The sequence below is a fragment of the Schistocerca cancellata genome, chromosome 4, assembly GCF_023864275.1.
Source record: "Schistocerca cancellata isolate TAMUIC-IGC-003103 chromosome 4, iqSchCanc2.1, whole genome shotgun sequence".
NCBI classification, from domain to species: Eukaryota; Metazoa; Arthropoda; class Insecta; order Orthoptera; family Acrididae; genus Schistocerca; species Schistocerca cancellata.
The window spans coordinates 718791249-718818222 of NC_064629.1; the positions used below are offsets into that span (position 1 = coordinate 718791249).

Consider the following 26974-nt stretch of genomic DNA (forward strand, 5'->3'; position numbering starts at 1 on the left):
ATAGAAATACTGGAACACGTGAGGCAATACTGACCTTACGACTTATCTTAGAAGAAAGATTAAGGAAAGGCAAACCTATGTTTCTAGCATTTGTAGACTTAGAGAAAGCTTTTGACAATGTTGATTGGAATACTCTCTTTCAAATTCTAAAGCTGGCAGGGATAAAATACAGGGAGCGAAAGGCTATTTACAATTTGTACAGAAACCAGATGGCAGTTATAAGAGTCGAGGGACATTAAAGGGAAGCAGTGGTTGGGAAAGGAGTAAGACAGGGTTGTAGCCTCTCCCTGATGTTATTCAATCTGTATATTGAGCAAGCAGTAAAGGAAACAAAATAAAAATTTGGAGTAGGCATTAAAATCCATGGAGAAGAAATAAAAACTTTGAGGTTCGCTGATGACATTGTAATTCTGTCAGAGACAGCAAAGGACTTGGAAGAGCAGTTGAACGGAATGGATGGTGTCTTGAAAGGAGGATATAAGATGGACATCAACAAAAGCAAAACGAGGATAATGGAATGTAGTCGAATTAAGTCGGGTGATGCTGAGGGAATTAGATTAGGAAATGAGACACTTAAAGTAGTAAAGGAGTTTTGCTATTTGGGGAGCAAAATAACTGATGATGGTCGAAGTAGAGAGGATATAAAATGTAGACTGGCAATGGCAAGGAAAGCATTTCTGAAGAAGAGAAATTTGTTAACATCGAGTATAGATTTAAGTGTCAGGAAGTCATTTCTGAAAGTATTTGTATGGAGTGTAGCCATGTATGGAAGTGAAACCTGGACGGTAAATAGTTTGGACAAGAAGAGAATAGAAGCTTTCGAAATGTGGTGCTACAGAAGAATGCTGAAGATTAGATGGGTAGATCACATAACTAATGAGGAAGTATTGAATAGGATTGGGGAGAAGAGAAGTTTGTGGCACAACTTGATCAGAAGAAGGGATCGGTTGATAGGTCATGTTCTGAGGCATCAAGGGATCACCAATTTAGTATTGGAGGGCAGCGTGGAGGGTAAAAATTGTAGGGGGAGACCAAGAGATGAATACACTAAGCAGATTCAGAAGGATGTAGGTTGCATTAGGTACTGGGAGATGAAGAAGCTTGCACAGGATAGAGTAGCATGGAGAGCTGCATCAAACCAGTCTCAAGACTGAAGACCACAACAACAACAACAACAACAACAACAACATGATTAATTCCTGAGCACAGACAAAGGAAATGATTGTTTTTGTATTTGGCTTGAAACAGAAGGAGCAAAGGGATGATCTATTGGATTTTCTGAGAAACCTTGAGGCATCCAAGCCAGAAAACGGTCTAGATGAAATTAATATATTTACTGACTCCTGTATCAGTCAAAATAAAAATACAGCAATGATATGCACACTAATGGCCTTCATAGAAGTAAACAGAAAATTCAATAAGCTGGTACATTATTTCCCTATTCATGGTCACAGCTATATGCCTCCTGAAGGAGTGTTTGGTAGAGTGGAAAAAGACTAGGCCCCCTACCAAAAAAGGAAGATATTCTTTCACCGACTCAGTACTATAAAGTGGCATTGTCAATATAATAATAAAGATTGGGAAGCAAAGTATCTCAAGTCCAGTGCACTGAAGTGCTCAGTAGATTTCCAGTTCAGTATTGTTGTAGCCAGTATTTTGTGTTGTATTTCAATAGTGTTGATTGCTATTCTGCACTTCTGCTTATGAAAAATTTATGGAAAAGTGTGATAATAATGTGTGATATTGCAGTACATTATTGTATTTCTACGCTAAATGAACGATAAAGTAACTTTCTTATCTTTAACATTAGTCACAAATAAAGATACAGCAAAACACTGAATGTGTATATTAACAAAACTTTTAAGATCAATCTTGGCATTTATGGGCTTTGAAAAAACTCAGAATCTTTGCTCCTCTATGCTGATATAAAAATGAAATTTTTAGAAAAGTCAAACGCACAGTCAGAATTGTGTCTACAAAACCAGTGTACATGTTAAATTATCCCCTTTATATAAATAGTATTTGTATACAAGATTTTAAACAATGTGTTTCCTCAAAAATTTATTTTTTTGGATTTATCAACTTTTGAAAAAACAATCCTCAACTGGCCAATATTCTTTGAGATCATACTCATCTTAGTATTAGTAAACATAACTAAACTCAAAATTACTCATGATATCCAACAAATGAACATTCAACATGACAGTTATTTTGGAAAATATCTGAATTTTTATAATCAATACAATTCTGGAATGAAAAAAAGTAAAATTTTTAGACACTGTAAATTTTACTTAGTAATAAACTTGGGATTTATGGGGCAACTCTGACTTACTTACAAGTGACATATGTTTCAAACATGTAGCAGTACCTGTGAACCTGACATTGAGGAATTGTAATCTCCACCATTCATATTCATATTATACCCCATGCTGTCTTGGGGGCCGCCAGGAGGAGCAGGGGACATCATTGGAGTCGGCGTCCCTTGAGGTGCTGGACCCATGGTATATGGAGAGGCACCTAAGCAAACAATTCAGTAACATAGAACACAGTGTTCTGTGATCAGTGAATATCTCTCAAAGATGTTCTCAATCATCTGAGGACACAGGAGAAAAAATTACACACATAAAATCTTAATCAGTATCGTCACATATATCATAGACAGTTATTTAGCTCAAGCTACCAGCTTCATAGTGATATAAACAAAAGTTGTTTATCCTCATAATACTAATTAAATTTTCTGATCTTCAACCATCTTATAAACACTTAACTTTCATCATAAACAATGTATGTATTTCAATTGTTAGTCAAGTATAATTGATGTTTGCAACAAACTGAACTAAAATGGTCAAGTGAAGACAGGTACAGCAACTGTTATTGGCAAAAGTTGACATGGCTTGGTTATTGTTGATAACATGGAATAGATGGCAGTCATAAAGAATTTAAGATGTCCAGAACTATAGGTTTTATCTCCACAACATGCTCCTGCCCAGCAATTTAATCTGTGTACTGTATTATTGCACTAACATTTTCCTTTAATTGTGGTAATTTGCTTATGAATATCAGGATTTAGTATCCTCACATAAATACAGAACACTCACAATAAGCAATCTGTCAAATAATTGCATCTACATTGGTCCTGCATGTTTTCTAAGTGTCATCTACCAACCTTTCATCAGAAGACATTTTATAGCTATCTTAATATAAAGAGAAATAATCAATTTCTGAAAATATAATGTAGTTGGATACATAAAAAGATCTACTCACCAACACACATGTGAAAAGGTGTTACATATGCAAGCTTTCAGAGCTAGTGGCACCTTTTTGTGGCAGAAGGGTTTAGGGGGAAGGAAGAGGGGTGAAGGAAAATGGCTGGAGAGGTTTAGGAAAAGGTGTAGAATTCAGAAAAGTCACCCAGAACCCCATGTAAGGTGAGACATACCAGATGAGATTCCTTCTCATCCCATCCAGTAAGACTCCCCTTACCTGGGGTTCTGGGCGACTTCTGAACTCTACCCGTAGCACCTTTTCTGTATGTGCGTTGTCCTGCCACCCCTTGTTGAACAGATTTTTTTATCCCTCCAACTACATTAATATTAATGGAGGAACATATCAAGATGATATTTTTATTTAGAATTTTAAAAAGTATTATACGTAATTTCATACCTAATAAACTTCAAGAATAAAAAAATCTTTGAAAATGAATAAAGCAACTTAGTCATGATATGATACATAGCAAAGTAGGCAATACACTAAATACTGTTCAGAAAATAGTTCGATGCATTAATGAACATCAACCATGTATAGCATTGTGAAACAGAAAAAACTGTTTTAGTGAATTAGGTGAGACACTAGTAGTTTAACAATATAGTCAAAATTTTTTAACATTTTTTTTAACAATGAAATTTTCCAAACAGCCAAGCAATTGAGATTTTATTTTATTTTCACTACAAGTTTCGGCAATTCACTATGCTATCTTCAGGCTCCATATGCACCTCTGAAAAACAATCAATATTGGCATACTGTGGCCACATGTTTCTGGATGTCGTGAATTCATAGTTCAAGTGCTTCCTTCAAAGACTTAACTGCAACTCCTACATCCATAATAGATCAACAGAGACACTGTATCAACAGAGATATGGTCAAAATCAGTCAGAATCTAGCAAGCAGAATTTTTCCCTCTTTGGCAGCAGATTTCTTGGCAGTAGAATAAAAAAAGGGGTCAAAAACCAATGAAAGGCCAGCCCTTTAAAGTGGAGCTGGTTTGTTTGAATCCCAGTGTCATGATTCTGAGACACTGCTCTTATGACATTCAGCAGAGAGATTGAAGAACCTGTTTGAGCTACAGCAGTGCTACACGATTCTGTAGTACTATCTCTAATAGTATCTCTAGTAAAATCTTTTGATATAGTGTTACTATGCACACATCTTGCAAGAGGTAAGACCTCAAATCGTTGAAAAACCTTTAACAACCTCCATGAATCATAATATCTGCATATTTGTGGAATCAATAAGTCAAAATTAAATACATGTAAGGGGAAAGTAAAGGAATTACATAGTAGAATGATCCTTTCACATTTAATATTGCTTTGGATTGAGATTAAGCATGAAGTGTGAACCTGAAGGAATTATGTTGCACCATTTAACTTATTTCTACACAAAAAATTCTTGCTACTGGAAATGTGAAAGCCACATGTAATGAAAGTCAAAAGAATGTGTTTTGGGCCAACTGACAGTTAGCTCTTAGATGGATTATACATGGAAACATACTTGGTAGATGATATCAGCAATATTCAACTGTTGTAAATATGGTCGTAAACCAGCACAATAAAGTTCAATGTTTTGACAAAATGAGGTCATATTAGCACTATACGAAACTGAATACCATTTACACTGCTATTGGCATGAAATGAATCCATGGACGACTCCAGAGATTTCAAGGACACACAAAGGAAGGCTACATAAATGAAGGTTTTGTGCTTAATATGCCATTTACTGTTGGAAATGATCCAGCATCTGGGTGCTATTTGACTGAATTTTACGAAGACGGAAAGACAACATACTGTAACATATTTGGCATTACAAATTGAAACTTTGACATGTGATGGATTAACTGACAAAGAATTAGTGTGTTGATATTATTTTACAGCTGAGTGGGAGGATATTTACATAATTATGGTAATTACACAGCAAACACAAATTTCCAAGATAACTACTGGGAAGGACACTTTCTTTCAGTTTTTGATGTTGAAGATGATCTTGATATCTTTTCTTATTTTACAAAATATCAGCCTGTCTTACCAGCAGCTTTCTTTGCTGCATATAAATTGGCTTCCTCTTGTGCTTTTCCAATGTTTTTCTTGTAGCGAATTCTCTTGTTTCCAAACCAGTTGGATACCTGAAATGTGGGAATGAAACACATAATAAAATGCTCATGTGTAATAATTACATTTTAAAATGAGATGAATTGTAAAGAATTTAAGTCTGTGACATAGTAACTACCACTTAAAACCCAATTAAAAAATCTCATAAAAGTTACCTGTGAAACTGTTATTCCACATTTCCTTGCAAGCTCTTCCTTTGCCTCTTCAGATGGGTAAGGATTGCTTAAGTGTGAATAAAAATACTCATTCAGGATTTCAGAAGCCTGTTTGCTAAAGTTTCTTCTCTTCCTCCTACATAAACAGACACAAGTTGTGCAATTTTAAAATTATTGTAAATACAAATGTAAATACACTGTAATTCCCATCCAGCATTTCAACAATGTTAACACATGACGTATCCATTTTCAGCTGACCAAGCATCCACAGCTATTGGTGTACAAATCTATGAATTGGTGGGTTCACCAACTTATAAAAACAATACTCATTTCTATCACTCTCAAATTTTTCACCACAAAAACTAGTTCTGCTCAATGGTAATAACAACAAGCAAAATTGTTTTAAGCACTCAAGCAGCAACATAAATCATTTGTAATTTCTCATTTTTACTATTTTAAACATGTATATCTTTTTATTCACAGTTTTATGTGTGGTGTGGGTACAGGAATGGGGGCCAAGAATTTTAACTTTCTACATCCACATACATATTCTGCAAGTCATCATACAGTGCTTGGCAGAGGGTACCCTGTACCATCACTATTCATTTTGTTTCCTGTTACACTCGCAAACAGAGTGAGGGAAAAACAACTGTCTGTATGCCTCTGTACGAGACCAAATTTTTCATATCTTATCTTCATGGTCCTTATGAAGATACGCATTCATCAGGAACTGTCATAAATTTAAGAACATAGACATTCATAAATTTTGCCTAAAACAGCATATGGAAGTGTGTGCAACAGAAGTATAATTTCATAAAAATCATTCATAATATTAAGTGTAGATCAAGCACCTGCAGGTAACTTTAATCTGCTCATTAACCACCTTGAAGCTGTACTGGCCCATTCAACAATCAAAAACAAAGAAATAGTGGTTGCTGGTGACTTCAATATAGATTTCCTTTAAAGACTCTCCCAATAAGAACTTATTTGAGTTAGTAACACTATCATTCAACTTAATTCCCACTGTAAGGTTCCCAACTAGGGTAGCCAATTGCTCACAAACAGCCATTGATAATATCTTTATACCAAAGTCCAATGAACAGATTTATATTACAAAACCAATAGTCAATGGCCTCTCAGACCATGACATGCAGTTCCTACTGTTAAATGTTAACGCTGAACAGGATATAAAATCTGTTAAATCTGAACTCAAGAGGGTAAGCAATAAGCCAAAAATTGATTATTTCAGGGCACTCCTCAGAGACATTCACTGGAGTGATGTTTACAGTGCTCATGGCATGAATGGAAAATATAACACTTTTGCTAATAAAGTGCTTACCTTATTTGAACACTGTTTCCCCCCAAAACTAACCAAGGTTAGAGCAAAGTCTACAAAGAAGCCATGGATTACTCAAGAAATAGAGGTATCTTGTAAAACAAAAAGAAAACTATATCTGTCAATCCAAAACAGTTCTGATGTTGGTACTATAGCACATTACGAGAAATATTGCAAAATATTAAAGACTGTAATATGGACATCAAAGCAAACACATTACAAGGAAAAGATAGTCATATCAGATGACAAAATAAAGGCAATATGGGATATAGTGAAGGAGGAGACCCGTAGAACCAAACATGAAGAAGGGGAAACAGCATTAAGAGAAAATGATACATTGGTGACAGATGTGTACAGTGTTGCAGAACTTTTTAACAAACATTTTATAAGTGTTACTGAAAAGATGGGGTTGTCAGGTTCTGTAGATGCTGCCATGGGATACCTCAGACTAGGCATTTCAAGCAACTTCCATAATATGAAGTAATGTCCATCATAAAATCTTTAAAATCAAAAACATCTAGTGGGTATGATGAAATATAAGCAAAGTTAATTTAAAAATGTGATTCCGAGTTAAGTAACGTATTAAGCTATCTGTGTAACCAGTCATTTATCAGTGGAATATTTCCTGAATTGTTCAAATATGCTGAAGTTAGGCCACTGTTTAAGAAGGGAGATAAAGAAATAGCATCAAATTTCCATCCAATTTCACTTTTGCCAGTATTCTCAAAAATTTTAGAAAAGGTAATATACAATCAGCTTTATAACCATCTTATCACAAATAACATACTGTCAATGTCGCAGTTTGGATTTCTGAAAATGTACTTAATTCATTAGACAAAAAAAATTGCAGGCAACTGGTATATTTTGTGATCTGCCAAAGGCATTTGACTGTGTAAATCACAATATCCTTTTAAGTAAATTAGAATATTATGGTGTAACAGGAAATGATGCAAAATGGTTCAAATCTTATATCTCTGGCAGAAACCAAAGGTTGTTATTAGGAAAGAGACATGTATTAAGCTATCAGGCATCATCCAACTGGGAACTAATTACACATGGGATCCCACAAGGTTTCATCTTAGGGCCCTTAATTTTTCTTGTGTATATCAATGACCTTTCATCAGTAACATTACCAGATTCCAAGTTTGTTTTGTTTGCCGATGATACAAACATTGAAATAAATTGCAAATCAAGTGTAGTCTTAGAAAGCTCAGCTAATAAAATATTTGTGGACATTAATCACTGGTTCCTAGCCAATTCTTTGTCACTAAATTCTGAAGAAACAACTTGCATGCAGTTCAGAACTTGTAGTAAAGGGTGTCCCATGAGTATATTCCTAACATATGATGACAAGCAGATAGGAGAAGTGGACAGCATTAAATTCTTGGGATTACAGCTTGATAATGAATTCAACTGGGAGGATCACACCACAGAATTGCTGAAGCATCTCAACAAACCTCTATTTGCAATGCGAATTCTGTCACACATAGGGAATATAAAAATGAAAAAGCTGGCATACTACACTTACTTTCACTCCATAATGTCCTATGGGATTATTTTTTGGGGTAATTTATCAAGCCAAGCTAAATTTTTCTGAGCAAAAAAGAACTTGCAATAAAGGTTATATGTGGTGTGAATTCAAGAACATTCTGCAGAGGCCTGTTTTGGGAACTGGGGATACTATCTATTGCTTCCCAATATATTTATTTGTCGTTAGAAATATATCACTTTTTCAAACCAACAGCTCAGTTTGTGGAATCAGTACTAGAAATAATATTTAAAGTCACTTACTCTTGTCGAAAAAGGTGTGCATTATTCAGGAACACATATTTTCAATGACTTGCCAGCAGCCATAAAAAGCTTAACAACCAATGAAATTCAGTTTAAGAGAAGCCTAAAGGATTTAGTGGTCACCAGCTCCATCTACTCCATTGATGAATTTCTCAGTAGAACCAACTGATTTTTGTGTGTGTGTGTGGGGGGGGGGGGGGGGATATAAAAAATACAATCTAACTTCTGCACCATTTCAGTGCAGTAATGTGTTCATTGTAAATAAGTATTGTAGTAGTTCTATCATATGTTTATTACCTTATAAATAAAAAAACATTATTTTTAATTTTAAATGCAGTGCATTAATGTGATCTTAGTAAATGAGTGTTGCAAAATGATCCTTCATATGATTATTCCACTTAGGATCTGTGGAAGGTACATTAGCTTATTTTTTTAGTTGTAAATATTTGTCATGTATTATTATTTTTCTAACATGTTCTACATCCTGGAAGACCTCCTCACTACGGATCAATTGGAATGAAAGTAAATCTAATCTAATCTAAAGCAAAATGTCTGTTGGCACCAGTAGAATCATTCTGCAATCAGCTTCAAATGCCAATTCTCTAAATTTTTTCCAATAGTATTCCTAAAAAAAACATAGTCTTTCCTCCAGTGATTCCCATTTGAGTTCCCAAAACATTTCCACAACACCTGCATGTTGTCTGAACCTACCAGTAACAAATCTATGAGCCTGCCTTTGAACTGGTTTGACATCTCCCTTCAATCCAACCTGGCATGGATCCCAAACACTTTAGCAGTACTCAAGAGTAAGTTGCACTAGCAGCCTATACGTGCTCTCCTTTACAGATGAACCACACTTCCCCAAAATTTTCCCAATAACCTGAAGTTGACCATTCGCCTTCCCTACCACAATCGTCAATTGCTTGTTCCATTTCATATATTACATTTAGAGCTAGCTTCCATGAAGAGGCATTGAACAAATCATGGGAGAAAGTACAGGTCACAGGGTACTAGAAGTGATCCATCAAAGTACTGTCCAATATTTTTGACATCAGTTTGTTGGAGGTGTCTTGAACAGAATGACCTCCTCCATTCCAGCCAGCACAGATTCTGAAGACCCTGATCTGTGAAACCCAACTCGCACTTTTCTCACATAATGTACTGGAAGCTTTGGATCAAGGCAGTCAGGTAGATGCAGTATTTCTTGATATCTGAAAAGCATTTGACTCAGTTCCACACCTATGCTTATTGTCAAAAGTATGATTGGATGGGGTATCAAGTGAAACTGGTGACCAGATTGAGAAGTTTTTGGTAGGGAGGCTGCTTCGATGGAGAGTCAACAACAGATGTAGAAGTAACTTCAGGTGTGTCCCAGGGAAATGTGTTGGGACACTTGCTGTTCATGTTATATATTAATTACCAAGCAGATAATATTAATAGTAACCTCAGATGCAGATGGTGCAGTTATCTATAATGAAGTACTATCTGATAGAAGCTGCATACATATTCAGTCAGATCTTGATAATATTTCATAGTGGTGCAAAGATAGGCAACTTGCTTTAAATGTTCAGAAATGTAAAATTATGCACTTCCAAAAATGAAAAAAAAAACTTAGTAACCTATGACTATAATACCAATGAGTCACAACTGGTATCAGTTAATTCATGCAAACACCTGGGTGTAACACTTTGTAGGGGTATGAAATGGAATGAGCACAAAGACACAGTCATGGGTAAAGCAGGTGGTAGACTTCATTTCACTGGTAGAATACTGGGGATATGCAATCAGTCTACAAAGGAGATCACTTACAAATCATTCATGTGACCCATCCCAGAATATTGCCTAAGTGTGTGGGACTCATACCAAACAGATCTAACAGAGGGTAATGAACGTATACAGAGATGGGCAGCACAAATGGTCACAGTTTGTTTGATCAGTGGGAGAGTGTCACAGAGATGCTGAAGAAACTGAACTGGCAGACTCTTGAAAATAGACATAAACTATTGTGAGAAAGCCTACTTACAATGTTTTGAGAGTCAGCTTTAAATGATGACTCTAGGAATATATTATACTAAAGCCCGCTACATCACTCCCATAGTGACTGCATGAATAAGATTAGATCACAGCATGCACAGAGGCACTTAAACAGTCATTCTTCCCACACTCCATATGTGGAGGGAACAGGAAAATCTCTATATTAGCTGTTCACATTATTGTGTCAATATCCAGGTTTCTGAGGCAAATGTCAACACTAGACGTATTAATATTTTATACAGTTGACACTTTGTTCTCCTGGACAGATTTCTGGACTTGTGGGGCCAACCAATGACAACATTTATTAAAGTGAATGCATCGCTTTATTTCCACATTAATACTATTCTGTCCTGCTATTGGTGTTACCAAATATACAAATACACTAACACATCCCATTTGCGCATGGTCAACTTCTAACATCATACATTGTAACTCAAGTCAGTAACACATTGGTCCACCTCAGCCGTTATACAAGTAGTTATTCGGCTTGGTATTGACTGATAGTTGTCAGATGTACTACTTGGGGATATCGTGCCAAATTCTTTCCAATTGACATGTTAGATAGTCAAAATCCCTAGCTGGTTGGAGGGCCCTGCTCAGAATGCCCCAGACATTCTCAACTGCAGAGAGGTCTGCCGACCTTGCTGGTCAAGGTAGGGCTTGGCAAGCACGAAGACAAGCTGTATAAGTTCTCATCGTGTGCAGACGGGCACTGTCTTGCTGAAATGAAAGCCCAAGATGGCTTGTCATAAAGGGCAATAAAACGGAGCGTAGAACATTTTTGACGTACAGTTGTGCTGTAAGGGTGCTGCGGATGGCAACCAGAGGGGTCCTGCTATGAAATGAAGTGGCAGCCCAGACCATCACCCATGGCTGTCGGGCCGTCTGGTGGGCGACGGTCATGTCGGTATACCACCACTGTTTGGGGTGTCTACAGACACGTCTTCGCTGCTTACTGGGGCCTGGAATTCCACTGACTGGAGAAGAACCGTCTTCAGTGATGAGTCCCACTTCAAAATGAGCCTCGATAACCCGCAAGACGTGTCTGGAGATGCCCGGACAGTGGTGGTAAATCAACATAGCTGTCAGGTTTTGGTTTTGTTGATGTTTACTTCCAGTTCAGTTTCTACTGTTGCTGTCAGTACAGACCTGTCTGTTTACTTAGCGGCTAGTACTGTTTCTGCAATAACATCCACATCACCTGCAGAGGCCAGAACCTGCTCCACTTTATAGAATATTGTGCCTGTTATGTTGATCTGAGCCGATCTTATTACTTTCTCTGTTGCTATATTAAAAAGCACACATGAGAGCACAATCCCTTGTGTCAGTCCACAGTTAGTCTCAAAGGTTGGTGTTAAATTTGCTTGTATCCGTACTGTTGACATTACTGTTTCCATTGACTTATTAGGTATGTCGAGTTCTTTCGTTGTTTCAATAAGCTTATTTATTTTTATGATGCCTTAAGCTGCTTTAAAATCAACAAATATACACACATCAAAAAAAGTATTGCATCACATCGGCTCTGAGAGTTCCGGAACCTGTACAGAAAATTGGAGAAGAGCTCAACATAAACATCACTTCCGCCCTATTTATTGCTCATGAAAACCACACATTGCATGTTGTACCACCATACAGTGAGACCTTCAGAGGTGGTGGTCCAGACTGCTGTACACACCAGTACCTCTGTATTCGTCATGGCAAGCTATCCACAAGTTCATCAATGCACTGTTGGTACCACTCCTCAACAGCGATTCAGCGTAGATCCCTCAGAGTGGTTGGTGGGTCACGTCGTCCATAAACAGCTTTTTTCAATCTATCCCAGGAATGTTCGATACGGTTCATGTGTGAAGAACATGCTGGTCACTCTAGTCGAGCGATGTCATTATCCTGAAAGAAGTCATTTACAAGATGTGCAAGATGGGGGGCACGAACTGTCATCCATGAAGACAAATGCCTCGCCAATATGCTGCTGATATGGTTGCACTACTGGTCGGAGGATGGCATTCATGTATCGTACAACCGTTACGCCGCCTTCCATGACCACCACCGGTGTATGTCGGCCTCACATAATGCCACCCGAAAACAGCAGGGAATCTCCACCTTGCTGCACTCGCTGGGCAGTGTGCCTAAGGCGTTCAGCCTAACTGCGTTACCTCCAAACACGTCTCCGACGATTGTGTGGTTGAAAGCATATGCGCCACTCATCGGTGAAGACAACGTGATGCCAATCCTGAGTGGTCCATTCGGTGTGTTGCTGGGCCCAACTGTACCGCGCTGCATGGTGTTGTGGTTGCCATGGACGTCGGGAGTGAAGTTGCGCATCGTACAGCCCATTGCGCACAGTGAATCTTAACATGACGTCCTGGCTGCACGAAAAGCATTATTCAACATGGTAGCGTTGGTTGGTTGGTTGGTTGGTTTGTTTAAAAGAGGGAGAAGGGACCAAACTACGAGGTCATCGGTCCCTTGTTCCTAATAAAACAGTGCCACAAGTTTGAGAATAAAACGAACGAAACACATAACACAAAACGGAAAGAAAGGAAAAGCCACAAGAATGAAGGGAAGGCAACGAACACTAAAGGAACAAAAGAGGACAAGAAAACAGAGACGCTAGAAAGAGAAGAGAGTAAAACATGAAAGCAGATTACAGTGGCTGGCCAACCACGAGAATAAAAAGGGAAAGCCAGCTATTCTGCAGTACATTAAAACCTCCACCCCAAAAGCACTAGGGTGGAAGACACAGAGGGACAAACACATAATCAGTAGATAGCGGTCATCCACTGCAGTAGTTGCCCTTGGGCGGCCTGAGCGAGGCATATCATCGACAGTTCCTGTCTCTCTATCTCCACCATGTCCGAACAACATCGCTTGGTTCACTCCAAGACACCTGGACACGTCCTTTGTTGAGAACCCTTCCTGGCACAAAGTAACAATGCGGACGCGATTGAAACGCGATATTGACTGTCTAGGCATGGTTGAACAACAGATAACATGAGCCGTGTATCTCCTTCCTAGTGGAATGCCTGGAACTGGTCGGCTGTTGGACCCTCTTGGTGCTGCTCATGCATGGTTGTTTACATCTTTGGGCGGGTTTTGTGACATCTCTGAACAGTCAAAGGAACTGTGTGTGATCCAATATCCACAGTCAAGGTCTATCTTCAGGAGTTCTGGGAACCAGGGTGATGCAAAACTTTTTTTTGATGTGTGTACAAGCGAGGATTCCGCTCTAACTACGACTAAGTGACCTGCCTGCAATCTTAATCATTTACTATTAGTACACTGTTTTAAACATACTCCGAATTTATTGGGCCTATTCTGCCTGGCTGTAGTCGTTTTCGCAAAGCTAAATACAGTTACCAGCTGCTTAGCCAGCACTATCTGTCATTTGCCGAAGTTGCTTACAGCATCTTCCTTTACCATTTTTTGCACACGAACTCTGCAGAATGATTCCACTGCAATCCCACCGCCTGACATGTATCTTCTGCATCTAGCCTTTCAGCGTTCATTTGCGCAAGGCATGCTCACTCCCAAGGCGGAGGAGAGGTCAGTGTTCTAGCTACTTATTGTAGAGCGTAGAAATAAAATCTGATAATCAAGATAAAAATTAGTCTCTCTTGCAGATCATGTTTACCTTTGCATTAAATCCCCTGAGTAAAATGTCACTTATTTTTCAAAAAGTCTTACAATCTTTAAACCACATTTTCGTATCTAAACGGAGCCTCGTTGAAGATGTTAAACAAATCGTGCATTCACTGTAAAATCACATTTGTAACCGAAACTCGCAGTTTAGGTCTGAAAGTAAGTTTACGAAAATGATAAGAAGACGGAGAATGTTAATTTGCAGAATTTTTCCCAATTTAATATTTCCACTTGACCCCTAAGATTACTCTAACTATATATTAACGGAAGTGTTAAAATTCGCGATCACCATCTGTGTGTTCCGAAACGCAAATCGGTTAAATGATACGAAGGATGCCAAGCGGGTGGCCTTCCTTTCGAGTATGGAATTATTCAGACGGCGGTTTCGACTCAATGAAAGCGACAGAGAAAGCTGAAAACAACTTGTACAAATTCCTAGGTGTAACAGTTTGTGGGGATATGAAATAGGCTCAGGCCTTGGTAAGTCAGGTGCGAGCCTTCGGTTCATTGGCAGGATACTGGGAAAATGCAGTCAATGAAGAAACGACACTGCTCAAAAATCACTTGTGCGTCCCCTGTTATAAGGGGCAGTCAAATGAAAATTTACAGATTATTGCTCAAGTTTGTGGTACTCATACCAGAAAGGACTAACAGGGTACATTGAACGTATACAAAGAAAGGCGGCACGAATAGTCACAGGTTTACTTGACTCACATGAATGTGTCACGGGAATGCTGAAAAACCTGGGGGCGGCAACGACGTAAGGTAGACGCCAATTATGCCGCGAAAGCACACTTACAAAGTTGCAAGAACTTGTATTAAGCCAGGAATCTAGATATATTCTTCATCCCCATGCGCGTCGCTCGCGTTGGACAGTGAAGGCAGTCTTCAAATGATTCCAATGGCTCTGAGCACTATGGGACTTAACATCTGAGGTCATCAGTCCCCCTAGAACTTAGAACTACTTAAATCTAACTAACCTAAGGACAACACACACGGCCATGCTCCAGGCAGGATTCGAACCTGCGACATAGTGGTCGAACGGTTCCGGACTGAAGCGCCTAGAACCGCGAAGACAGGTTTAAAATGAATACGACGCGCACATAAGCACTGACGCAGTCATTCCGTAAGAGCACCACAACCGATTGGAATGGGAAGAAACCCTAGCATGTGGTACCATACTAGTACATTCTGCCATGCACTTCTTAGTGGTTTGCTAGGTATGTATTTAGAAGTATATATAATCAACAGACTGAAGTTAGATCTCATTAACGATCAAACGAGCCCGATGTGTCTCCAGCGTGCCGTTTTGATTTATGAAAGCCACGATAAATAGTAGTACTTGCTTTCTTCTGTGGTCGTATAGCTCCACCACTCCGACTGAACAGAAACCGAACATACGGTTGAAAACCTGTTTGCCTTTCTACGAAGGTAAGGCAACAGTTGGTCAACGACGACATCTCACCAGCAGCCGTCACGAACGGAATGCAGCAGAGGCGAGACTCTGCCGCCGTATTTTCCTAACACCAACCGGCGCGAGCTGTTCTAAGCAGCATTAGCGTTGGCATTTTACGAGCTGTGATGTTACATTATATGTAAAACTCAACTACTAACAGCAAAATACACCTAAGAAAACCTCAGCCGACAGTTATTAGACTGTTACAAATAAGCATACCTTTTGCAAGGCATTGAATTAACTCCAACATTAGAAGAAAAAAAAAGTGAGACGTGCTTCCATGAGTCTGCTCAAGTCCGAAACTGTCCCTAATTATTTTCTTCAACACAACATATCATACGGAATCGCGATACCGTTCTTTTACTATTACAATGTTTATGTGAAGTCTGATGAGAAATGACTGCGCGAAACGAGGTATTCTCCCGGGCAGCTCGAGTGTGTCTCTACGTGGTTATGATTCTACATCTACATCTACATGATTACTCTGCAATTCACATTTAAGTGCATGGCAGAGGGTTCACCGAAACACAATCATACTATCTCTCTACCATTCCACTCCCGAACAGCGCGCGGGAAAAACGAACACCTAAACCTTTCTGTTCGAGCTCTGATTTCTCTTATTTTATTTTGATGATCATTCCTACCTATGTAGGTTGGGCTCAACAAAATATTTTCGCATTCGAAAGAGAAAGTTGGTGACTGAAATTTCGTAAATAGATCTCGCCGCGACGAAAAGCGTCTTTGCTTTAATGACTTCCATCCCAACTCGCGTATCATATCTGCCACACTCTCTCCCCTATTACGTGATAATACAAAACGAGCTGCCCTTTTTTGCACCCTTTCGATGTCCTCCGTCAATCCCACCTGGTAAGGATCCCACACCGCGCAGCAATATTCTAACAGAGGACGAACGAGTGTAGTGTAAGCTGTCTCTTTAGTGGACTTGTTACATCTTCTAAGCGTCCTGCCAATGAAACGCAACCTTTGGCTCGCCTTCCCCACAATATTATCTATGTGGTCTTTCCAACTGAAGTTGTTCGTAATTTTAACACCCATGCACTGAGTTGAATTGACAGCCTTGAGAATCGTAATATTTATCGAGTAATCGAATTCCAACGGATTTCTTTTGGAACTCATGTGGATCACCTCACACTTTTCATTATTTAGCGTCAACTGCCACTTGTCACACCATACAGCAATCTTTTCTAAATCGCTTTGCAACTGATACTGGTCTTCGGATGACCTAACTAGACGGTAAATTACAGCATCATCTTCGAACAACCTAAGAGAACTGCTCAGATTGTCACCCAGGTCATTTATATAGATCAGGAACAGCAGAGGTCCCAGGACGCTTCCCTGGGGAACACCTGATATCACTTTAGTTTTACTCTATGATTTGCCGTCTATTACTACGAACTGCGACCTTCCTGACAGGAAATCACGTATCCAGTCGCACAACTGAGACGATACTCCATATGCCCGCAGCTTGATTAGCAGTCGCTTGTGAGGAACGGTGTCAAAAGCTTTCCGGAAATCTAGAAATACGGAATCAGCTTGAGATCCCCTGTCGATAGCGGCCATTACTTCGTGCGAATAAAGAGCTAGCTGCGTTGCACAAGAACGATGTTTTCTGAAGCCATGCTGATTATGTATCAATAGATCGTTCCCTTCGAGGTGATTCATAATGTTTGAATACAGTATATGCTCCGAAACCCTACTGCAAACCGACGTCAATGATATAGGTCTGTAGTTCGATGCGCTACGGTCGCAGGTTCGAATCCTGCCTCGGGCATGGATGTATGTAATGTCCTTAGGTTAGTTAGGTTTAAGTAGTTCTAAGTTCTAGGGGACTGATGACCTCAGAAGTTAAGTCCCATAGTGCTCAGAGCCATTTGAACCATTTTTGTAGTTAGAAGGATTACTCCTGCTACCCTTCTTAAACACTGGTGAGAGCTGCGCAATTTTCGAATCTGCAGGTACAGATCTATCGGTGAGCGAGCGGTTGTATATGATTGCTAAGTATCAAAAGTATCCGCACACCAGGCTGAAAATGACTTGGAAGTTCGTGGCGTCCTCCATCGCTAATACCGGAATTCAGTATGGTGTTTGGCCCACCCTTAGCCTTGAAGACAACTTCCACTCTCGCAGGCATACGTTCAATCCGGTGTTGGAAGGTTTCTTGGGGAATGGAAGCCCATTCTTTCATTGAGTACTGCACTGAGGAGAGATATCGATGTCAGTCGCTGAGGCCTGGCACGAAGTCGGCGTTCTAAAACACCCCATAGATGTTCTATAGGATTCAGGTCAGGACTCTGTGCAGGCCAGTCCATTACAGGGATGTTATTGTGCTACCACTCCGCCACAGGCCGTGCATTATGAACAGGTGAACGATCGTGTTGAAAGATGCAATCGCCAATCCGAATTGCTCTTCAACAGTGGGAAGCAAGAAGGTGCTTAAAACATCGATGTAGGCCTGTGCTGTGATAGTGCCACGCAAAAGAACAAGGGGCGCAAGCCCCCTCCATGAAAAACATGACCACACCATAACACCACCGCCTCCGAATTTTACTGTTGTCACTACACACGGTGGCAAATGACGTTCACCGGGCATTCGCCATACCCACACCCTGCACCGTGATTCGTCACTCCACACAACGTTTTTCCACTGTTCAGTCGTCCAATGTTTACGCTCCTTACACCAAGCGAGGCGTCGTTTGGCATTTACCGGCGTGATGTGTGGTTATGAGCAGCCGCTCGAACATGAAATCGAAGTTTTCTCACCTCCCGCCTAACTGTCGTAGTACTTGCAGTGGATCCCGATGCAGTTTGGAATTCGTGTGTAATGGCCTGGATAGATGTCTGCCTATTACACTTTACGATCCTCTTCAACTGTCAGCGGTCTCTGTCAGTCAACAGACGAGGTCGGCCTGTACGTTTTTGTGCTGTACGTGTCCCTTCACGTTTCCACTTCACTATCACATTGGAAACAGTGGACCTAGTGATGATTAGGTGTGTGGAAATGTCACGTACAGACGTGTGACAAGTGACACCCAATCACCTGACCACGTTCGAAGTCCGTGAGTTCCACGGAATGCCCCATTCTGCTCTCTCACGATTTCTAATGACTATTGCGGTCGCTGATATGGAGTACCTGGCAGCACAATGCACCTAATATGAAAAACATGTGGTTTTAGGGGTGTCCAGATACTTTTGATCACGTAGTGTATCAACAGATTGTGTGTACGAGTACGAATGTACATTGACGTCGGATCATGTCTACTGGGTGGCTTTTTTTTTCCCCAGGCAGTGTACTGCACTTCCCGCGGTCGCGTCGATTTTACGTTCATTGTTGCTGAACATTCCGTCCAATGCAACGTAGTGCGTCTTATAGATTAAAAATCCCTCGACTCAATCACATAGTCTAGGCAGCCATCTAAGGTGTCAGACAAAACAACGAAACATGAAAAAATCGTAATCACAAGCAGAGGAAATACGTAATCATACTAGATTTTTATTATTTGAGTAATTTAGTCCGGTAAGAGTGGATTGGTAGTTAAGAAGGTTTCGACTATAAAACCAAAATTCCAGGGTTCACTTCTCTGTCAGTGCAAGGAATTTTTCTGTCATTTATCGCTTCTTTCACCTCGGGCAGTGATTAAAATAAGTGAAAAATACCGAGATGCACTGCGGCACGGAGTCCACGTCTGACAGTAGGGCCGGCTACTACCAACTTGGTAAGTCAGTTCAGAGGTTGGAGGAAAACAAGGAAGCTCCGAAAGGACCATGCCTTGTAAAGCACTGCAGTTTTCAAACCAAACTTGAGCGGGGAAAGGTATGGTGGAGGTTGTGGTGATGGTGGAGATGGAGAAAGGTGAAGGTGGTGAATCCAAGGACTAAAGGTAATTTCCTAATGCCGCATATAACCAAAGAAATCATCAGTGTTGCCGGACAAATAGAGTGATGTATCGTGCCTGAACGCTATGGCACATTTTGGAGGATTCAAATGGCTCTGAGCACTATGTGACTCAACATCTATGGTCATAAGTCCCCTAGAACTTAGAACTACTTAAACCTAACTAACCTAAGGACATCACACAACACCCAGTCATCACGAGGCAGAGAAAATCCCTGACCCCGCCTGGAATCGAACCCGGGAACCCGGGCGCGGGAAGCGAGAACGCTACCGCACGACCACGAGCTGCGGACACATTTTGGAGGGCTATGGCATTTGAATCAGGTTGTTGGAGCGAAGGCAGATGATTAGGACTGTATATCGTCGACTTTCCTTATCGGCCACACTCGTATGAAGTATATTTCAGACACGAACAGGTTGCGATGCAACCGTGTAGAAGGAAAATTACGTACGTAAGTAAGTAGGTAAGTTTGTCACAATTCAACGCGTCTTCGAGACAGTATCATTTGGAGACGGAGCGCCAAGGCATTTTTGAGAGAGCCATCCTAACATTCATTTGAAGTGAGTTTAGAGACGCTGTGGAAATTTCAAATTAGGATTGTTGCATGGATAACTTATCCGTAATAAAGAGTCAAGAGCCTTAACCAGTTCGCAACTTGGTTCGGTGGCTAGCGTCTGGTAGAGCGTTATTGCATCCGTTCGATTTATCGACCTCAGATATGAGTTACTGATTTGAAGATGATTACACAACCGAGAATTCAATTCATATAACGAAATTTAGACGACGACAAAGACTCTCATTAAAAAAACATTCCAGTGAAATGAAGTATAGGTCATACAGCGAACTGGAGTAGCCGCAAAAAAGGCTTTCCGTCTTACACGTAATGGCAGTTATTTAAACAAATTTTTCTTATTGTTTTAATACGGCAGTTAATTTTTTATTTTGTTCAAAAATCTGAACATCTAAATACTCGTAATGTAAAACTTGTGGCATGCAAGATTCTTCCTTCATAATAAATTCACAGAAACTTGATATTAATGAAATATTGGTCACTCATGCACCTGGATTATTTTTGTACTTTTTTTACGAGAGAAGTTCTCAGGCTGCTGAATTACGTCATTGTAACTTTATTCAGTGGCTCTCGCTAGAGTGTCTACTTTTATGTAATTTGTGTAGGATTTAATTTGGTATTGCCCGATGCGCTCTGCATCCAGAATTGTTTCTCAGACATTAAGAAGTCTTGGTTTCTAAAAACCCACCCAGAAATTTGATAAGCAGCTTGGATGAACGGTTGATGCATGTATGATATAAATGCGGTGGAAATTATTATTGATAGTGGCAATGATTAAAGTCACTAAACTATGTTTTCGAAACATATACATATAGTTTTGAAGAAACAGATATAACTAAATTGAAAAAAAAAGAACGGGTAGTGCAATTTTCGAAAGATGCTAAATATTAGCCAAGAGAATTAATACGTATCTCTATGTGTTGCATTGGTGACTTCAAAAGCTAAGAGACTGGGAAGTGTATGAGATAGGGGAAATCTTTAGCAGACCCTAGTCTTGCAGCTGGCTGAATCACTGCGTTGTGGGAAACAACTGCTGCAACAAACATTTCAAAATGAGACTGGTGCATTAGAGATGCGAAGGAACATTAGCGTTGGTGGCAGCGGCAGCAACAAGACAACAACCGCAGCAACATCAAAGTGTAAACGACGTTATCTAATTATTCTTGCAGTTCCCTCCCGTGTGAGAGCAAACACACAGTTGGAATCTGCACTTTTCCATTTCAGTTTATTGATCGCTTACAGAACCCTCGTTCCACCAATTACTGAATATTGTTCGTCGGTATGGAGCCACACCTAGCGTGAGAAACATGAAACACGGAAACTTCAAAGAAGAGCTGCGGGATTCGCGACATTCTTTATCAGTCAGGGCGAGAGCGTGACTAAAATTATCAACAATAGCCAGATGGAGATGCTACAAGAGAGGTGTTTCGTGTCGTGGAGCGCTTTATCCACAAAATTCCGAGAGTTTACGTTCTAAAATAAGAGCCCAGTAACATGTTACTAGCGCTAACGGACAATTAAGTAGTCTATATCAGAGGGAAAGTAGAGGAAATCTACCACTCATACAGAGAGAGAGAGGGGGGAAGGGGGGAAGGGGGGGGGGAAGGAGGGTTTACTGGAAATATTTTTTCTCACGCACTATCAGCAAATGAGACAGGATGGGGGCCAATGGATTATTAATGTACTAGCAATACTTTGCACTGGTCTTGAATCGTGCGTAAGCATTTCAGATATCCGCTTCCGTGAAAGAAAGGTCCCCATTGCCGGACTACTACTGCTGCTGCTGCTGCTGCTGCTGCAGCGGTAGACATTGGCCTCTCTGGAACAATAATGGTGTAAATACGTAGAAGTATATTGCCTGAGAAAAAAATTAAGCACCAAAAGACAAGGCGCTACGTAAACGATTAGAATCTCGATTTTCTGTGACTAGTAGAACGATAACCGGAATGCAGAAGACATCGTCAGGAAGTTGTTACGGAGTGCACAGGGGCTTGTAGATGATCAACGGCGGGTGAAAAGATTGGCAGCTCGCAATAAATGTAAATACGCGCAAAAACACTACATAATTTGACTACGCAATCGGTGATCAGTCACTGGAACCAGTCACAACGCAATGACTGGTACCTGTTGGTACTCACAGCAGCTCCGTGAAGCGGCTCCAAGCGTCTTCAAGGAGCTTCTGGTCTGAAAATGGTCGCTCAGACCGAAACCGGTAACCAGAATCAAGAAATATATAATTATTGCGATCTGGAATGCCTTTTTCGTTGTACTGCTAAATACGATCGCTGTTGTTCCGCTCGGACAAAGAATTATTATTATAGCAGGTGGTGGTGTTGAGAAAATTTTCCCGATCCACTTAACCTTCTGTATTTCCACAAAAACACTTGCGTGTCAAAGTTATATAGCCTGCGAACCTGCACGTATCAGATTCACCGACGCTCCTGCACAAGTAACCAAAAAGCAGTTCAACAAAAACACTTAAGATTTGGCAACGCTAACGACTGACTCCTATGGATTCTGCTTTCACGTTCAAGGGAGGTGAAGAAGCTAAAGCAATCTAATATTTTAGTTTATCATAATAATTTGCTATACTATTTCTGAAGTTCGAGCAAAAGAGAGTACTTCAGCGCAGGATTTCTATCATGTTGTACTACTCACCTGGCGTCGAGGAACCTGGAGCGCAAGATCATGACGGCCTCGCAGGTGCTCTGCTTGAGCTGCATTTGGATGGAAGAGAACTTCTTGTGGATGATCTGCACCATGCGCTCGATCTCCTTGGGCGTGATGGGCCGTGTGCGCGATTGCTCCCTCAGGAGATTCATCACGTGCGTCGTGAACTCGTTACACGCCTGCACATAAAGAAAGTCAGTGACCGTGGCTGCAAGACAAAGCTCATCACGACAAAAATTTCACATCCATAAAAAGACAGACAGACGAAATGTACCACAAGCTAAGACGATTGGGGCCTCTATTTTAGAGTGTTTGCTAATTAATCAGGGACACATTGATGAAGCATGCGGTAACTCGTTACTTTTTAAGTCTACGTGAATTAATTTTACACGTGAATATATTTTCTCATTGCATGTCTATGATATGGCCATTTGCGTGTAGATGGTCGGTCTACACGCCTTTTCTGTGTCAGCATAAGGCTGGCCAGCATATAATGGAGATATTTTCTCCTCTAAGTATGCTGTTTGAGCTTTACCATTGTTTGTTTTTTTACTCAGTGTCTGGTGTTAATAGTAGAGTATTGACAGGTTTTTGTGTGATGCATAGTTGCTGGAAAGCACTGTGTATAATAGCTTAGTTCTGGCCGTATACCAAACACTGTCCATAGAATTTTGCACAGTAAGCGCTTTCTGTCGGTGGAGATTGGTCCCAATAAGCCTAGGACATCAAAGAGTAAAAAATGTTTAATTATTAAACTATGTGATACTTTTATCACAAAAGTCATTTGTCATACGTAACGCAGAAGTACAATGAATTCTGGAGACCCAAAACTTTATATGTGAAATTCAAATTGTTATCAGTTTTCATATCCAAAACTTTAAGTTCTCTATTATGCATTATAATTATTGCTAACATGAATGTACCGTGTGTTTCTGTTTTCAAGAATATATACTTTACCATTCCTTCTGTTGATGTAATCATGTCTGCCAGGTACACAACATACGCGCTATTCAGCAAACACAGAACTGTGTCACGGACTATCAGTTGGACATTCAAATTATTTCAGTGTTTCACACGACTGTCCACCCAATTATGCTAAATATATATGTGGTATTACTTGTTTCATTATTATAGAGACTGTCTCAAGTTTTATTTTTCGTAGCTACTCAGGTTAAATATTATTCGAACCAACGAGCACAGTGGTTTTAAATGTTGCAGTTTCAGTGTTTCCAGAAGATTTTTCTTGTATCTGTAGCTACTAACTTCAATTATACATGTGATTTGCTAATAAGTTAGAAAAGTACTAAAATGCTCCCACACGAACGTTAGACGCTTGTCAAATGTTATCTTTCTTTTCTCTAAAGAAGTGCAGCATAGTGTCATACATGTTTGATTTTATTCTCTATCGGACCACGAGGGAAAAAATGCCTACCATATCACGACACCCCAACTGGTAAATTTGATGAAGGCCCACAATTAAAATAAAGAGTTACATTTTTACTCAAACATTTTTAACACAGTGCGTGATGTTCCAGTTTAAAATCGACACCAGTAAGTACTTTAGGGAAAATTAAATGATATGCCTGCAGCGTAGCCACAGAGAAAAAGTTGTTTGCTTCAGGACGCTCTATGATCGATGACAAGTCGAGCACTCAATGTGCTCTTACGCCTCAAGTGGCAAGACCTGCCGCATATCATTGCCAGTGGCTTCTGAACTAATTTAGGAGCCACTTCTGTCAAGGACTTCCCACACGAAGTTTTACCTCGGACCTTATCCTTGGAGTGCTTAAGTCCTTTCATAGCCTCATATATTTGTCGTTGGAGACCGACATTTTTATTGGCTCACAAAGACGGGGAAAGTACCTGCAGGCATCACACACACCACTGCGAAGACACCCTTAAAATTTCGGCCTTACAAACGCCCAAGATGGCATATCTGGTCAGATTCACACTTCTATTTCAACGTCACATAGCCTACGGTTAACTCCAGACATCGGAAAATCTCTTAAGATACGCACGTTACGACAGATTATCAAAACTGTGTGTGTGTGGGGGGGGGGGGGGGGGGAGAGGGGGGGCGAGAGATACGAGGGAGGGAAGGAAGGAGAGGGGGGTGGGGGAGAGAAGACTGCAACAACAGTTGTAACTAAAGACTGCAATCTTTTCAGTTAGATAGGCCTTAATTTTAATTAACATCATTTCTCTGTGTATTCACAGTCTGTGCGAAAGGCACGCAACTTCTGCCCAGAATACTACAATTTGGAAATTTTTCACTGGCTACAACTGTGTGGACCTTTCTAGAGTCGCCACTAAAACAATTTTCGATTTTTTCCGCGCAGAGGTGTCGTTTTCGTTTGTATGACGTGGAAAGAGGAAATTACAGTACTACGAAAAACCTATACACGCAAAAACAAATTTTCGCCCAATTGCGCTATCACATTATTCGATTCTATTCACCAAAGGCTACATATATTGCAGTTACGCCCGGAGGAGTCTCGTGCACTTCCATAGAGCGTTGACATCTACATCAGAGACTAAGCACTACCTCTGTGAACACAAGACTGAGGGAGAGGACGGGAGATGAGCCTTGAGTTCTTTCAAGAAAAAAATACAGAAAACAGATGTGAGACGTCCTGCCATTGATGTGAACTCCAATCGTTCCGAATAAGAGTCCAGACCGTTCCTCGCACTACGAAGTTTTCAAATTTTCTTCACTGTAAGCTTAAACTTCCGTAAAAATTCATAAATAGGCGCCTAAATTATCAAAATTTGAAAGGGCAACTGATGCGGTAAATTATTAGCGAAATGCTACGAAATGTAAGTTTTATTTATTCGCTATACGAATTTTTTTTATAACTGAGGACCTGGGTCGCACGCAAATGGGTGCTTTTTTCCACGGCGCGCGTCACATAGTGATTCATTCATTAACAGTTACATTTGTCAATGCAGAAGTACGGGAAGCTAGTTCAATGTGAGTCTATTTTCCATACATGGTACATAAAAGTCAAACATGAGACGAATGTGTACAAGTTTGAGATTCATCATAACTGGAATCTGCCGCAATTTTGAAATGCTGACGCATCTCAAAATACATCAGTTTGTTGATCACACGGAAGACATGAATAATCCAACACAGCAAGTGTGTCTTCAACAAGCAACTTTTACATGAGCTGTTTCGTGGCGAATCCACTGTAGCAAGTTCCGAGTAACGGTTTCAAAAGCTTCTGCAGTCCGTGGATATAGGTATAGAAAAGCTCAAATTCTGTTAGTGTAAATGATATTATAAACGCAGCTTCACAAATATAAAACACGTAGAGTGACGGTGAGTCTTTAGATCTGTTCCTCTTATATATCGTCCTTGCAAATTCATGTACAGTTCACATTGCACTGAGTGAACAGTGGTACAGAGCACAGTCTTGTTGAAAAAGGATGTTTGATTACACAGGGTATCCCAGCAGAGATACGACAGAAACGCTCATTTTAAGCAAAACGCTTCATGTGGACATATGCCCTATTTAGATCACAATGTACAGTTGTTTCAGAGTTAGTGACGCGCAAGTGTGTCTCCTGAACACCCAATCTCTTTGACGTGTAATTCTAGCCGAACCTACATCGTTGCTTCCAGCTTCTTTGTTCTAGATGTCTTTCTGCCATTAAACTAGCCTGTTGAAAGCGTAGTTGTCCATGGTGTGTGTGTGTGTGTGTGTGTGTGTGTGTGTGTGTGTGTGTGTGTGTGTGTGTGTGTGTGTGATGTGCTAAGTATTGTGAGCAGAGAAGCATCGGTTAACTATGTTTGTACATGTGCCAGCTAAAATGCCACACATCAGCACTAATGAAGAATATGCAGATACGGTGTACGTTTATGACTTCTGCAATGGTAATGCTTCCGCAGCTGTCTAGGAATTCCGTCGGCGTTTTTCGACACGCCGTTTTCCTGATCGTACATTGTTTTAAATAGTGTTTTCAGCACAGTGCGCGAAACAGGCATTTTCCAAGTTCTCATTTTCCTTCTGAATGTGTAGTTCAA

General features: G+C 40.2%; 1 protein-coding gene across 6 annotated transcripts in view; it reads right to left on the bottom strand.

The window, feature by feature from the left end:
• The window catches only part of LOC126183749 (homeobox protein extradenticle), a 352888-nt gene that overhangs the window by 57192 nt on the left and 268722 nt on the right, over positions 1–26974 (bottom strand). For all 6 annotated transcript variants that reach the window (XM_049925967.1, XM_049925966.1, XM_049925970.1 and 3 more), the window contains exons 4-7: positions 22936–23126; positions 5537–5672; positions 5299–5395; positions 2369–2517 (exon numbers count right to left, since the gene is read on the bottom strand). In XM_049925967.1, coding sequence (XP_049781924.1) covers positions 2369–2517; positions 5299–5395; positions 5537–5672; positions 22936–23126 — 573 coding nt within the window. The remainder of the gene's footprint in view (positions 1–2368; positions 2518–5298; positions 5396–5536; positions 5673–22935; positions 23127–26974) is intronic.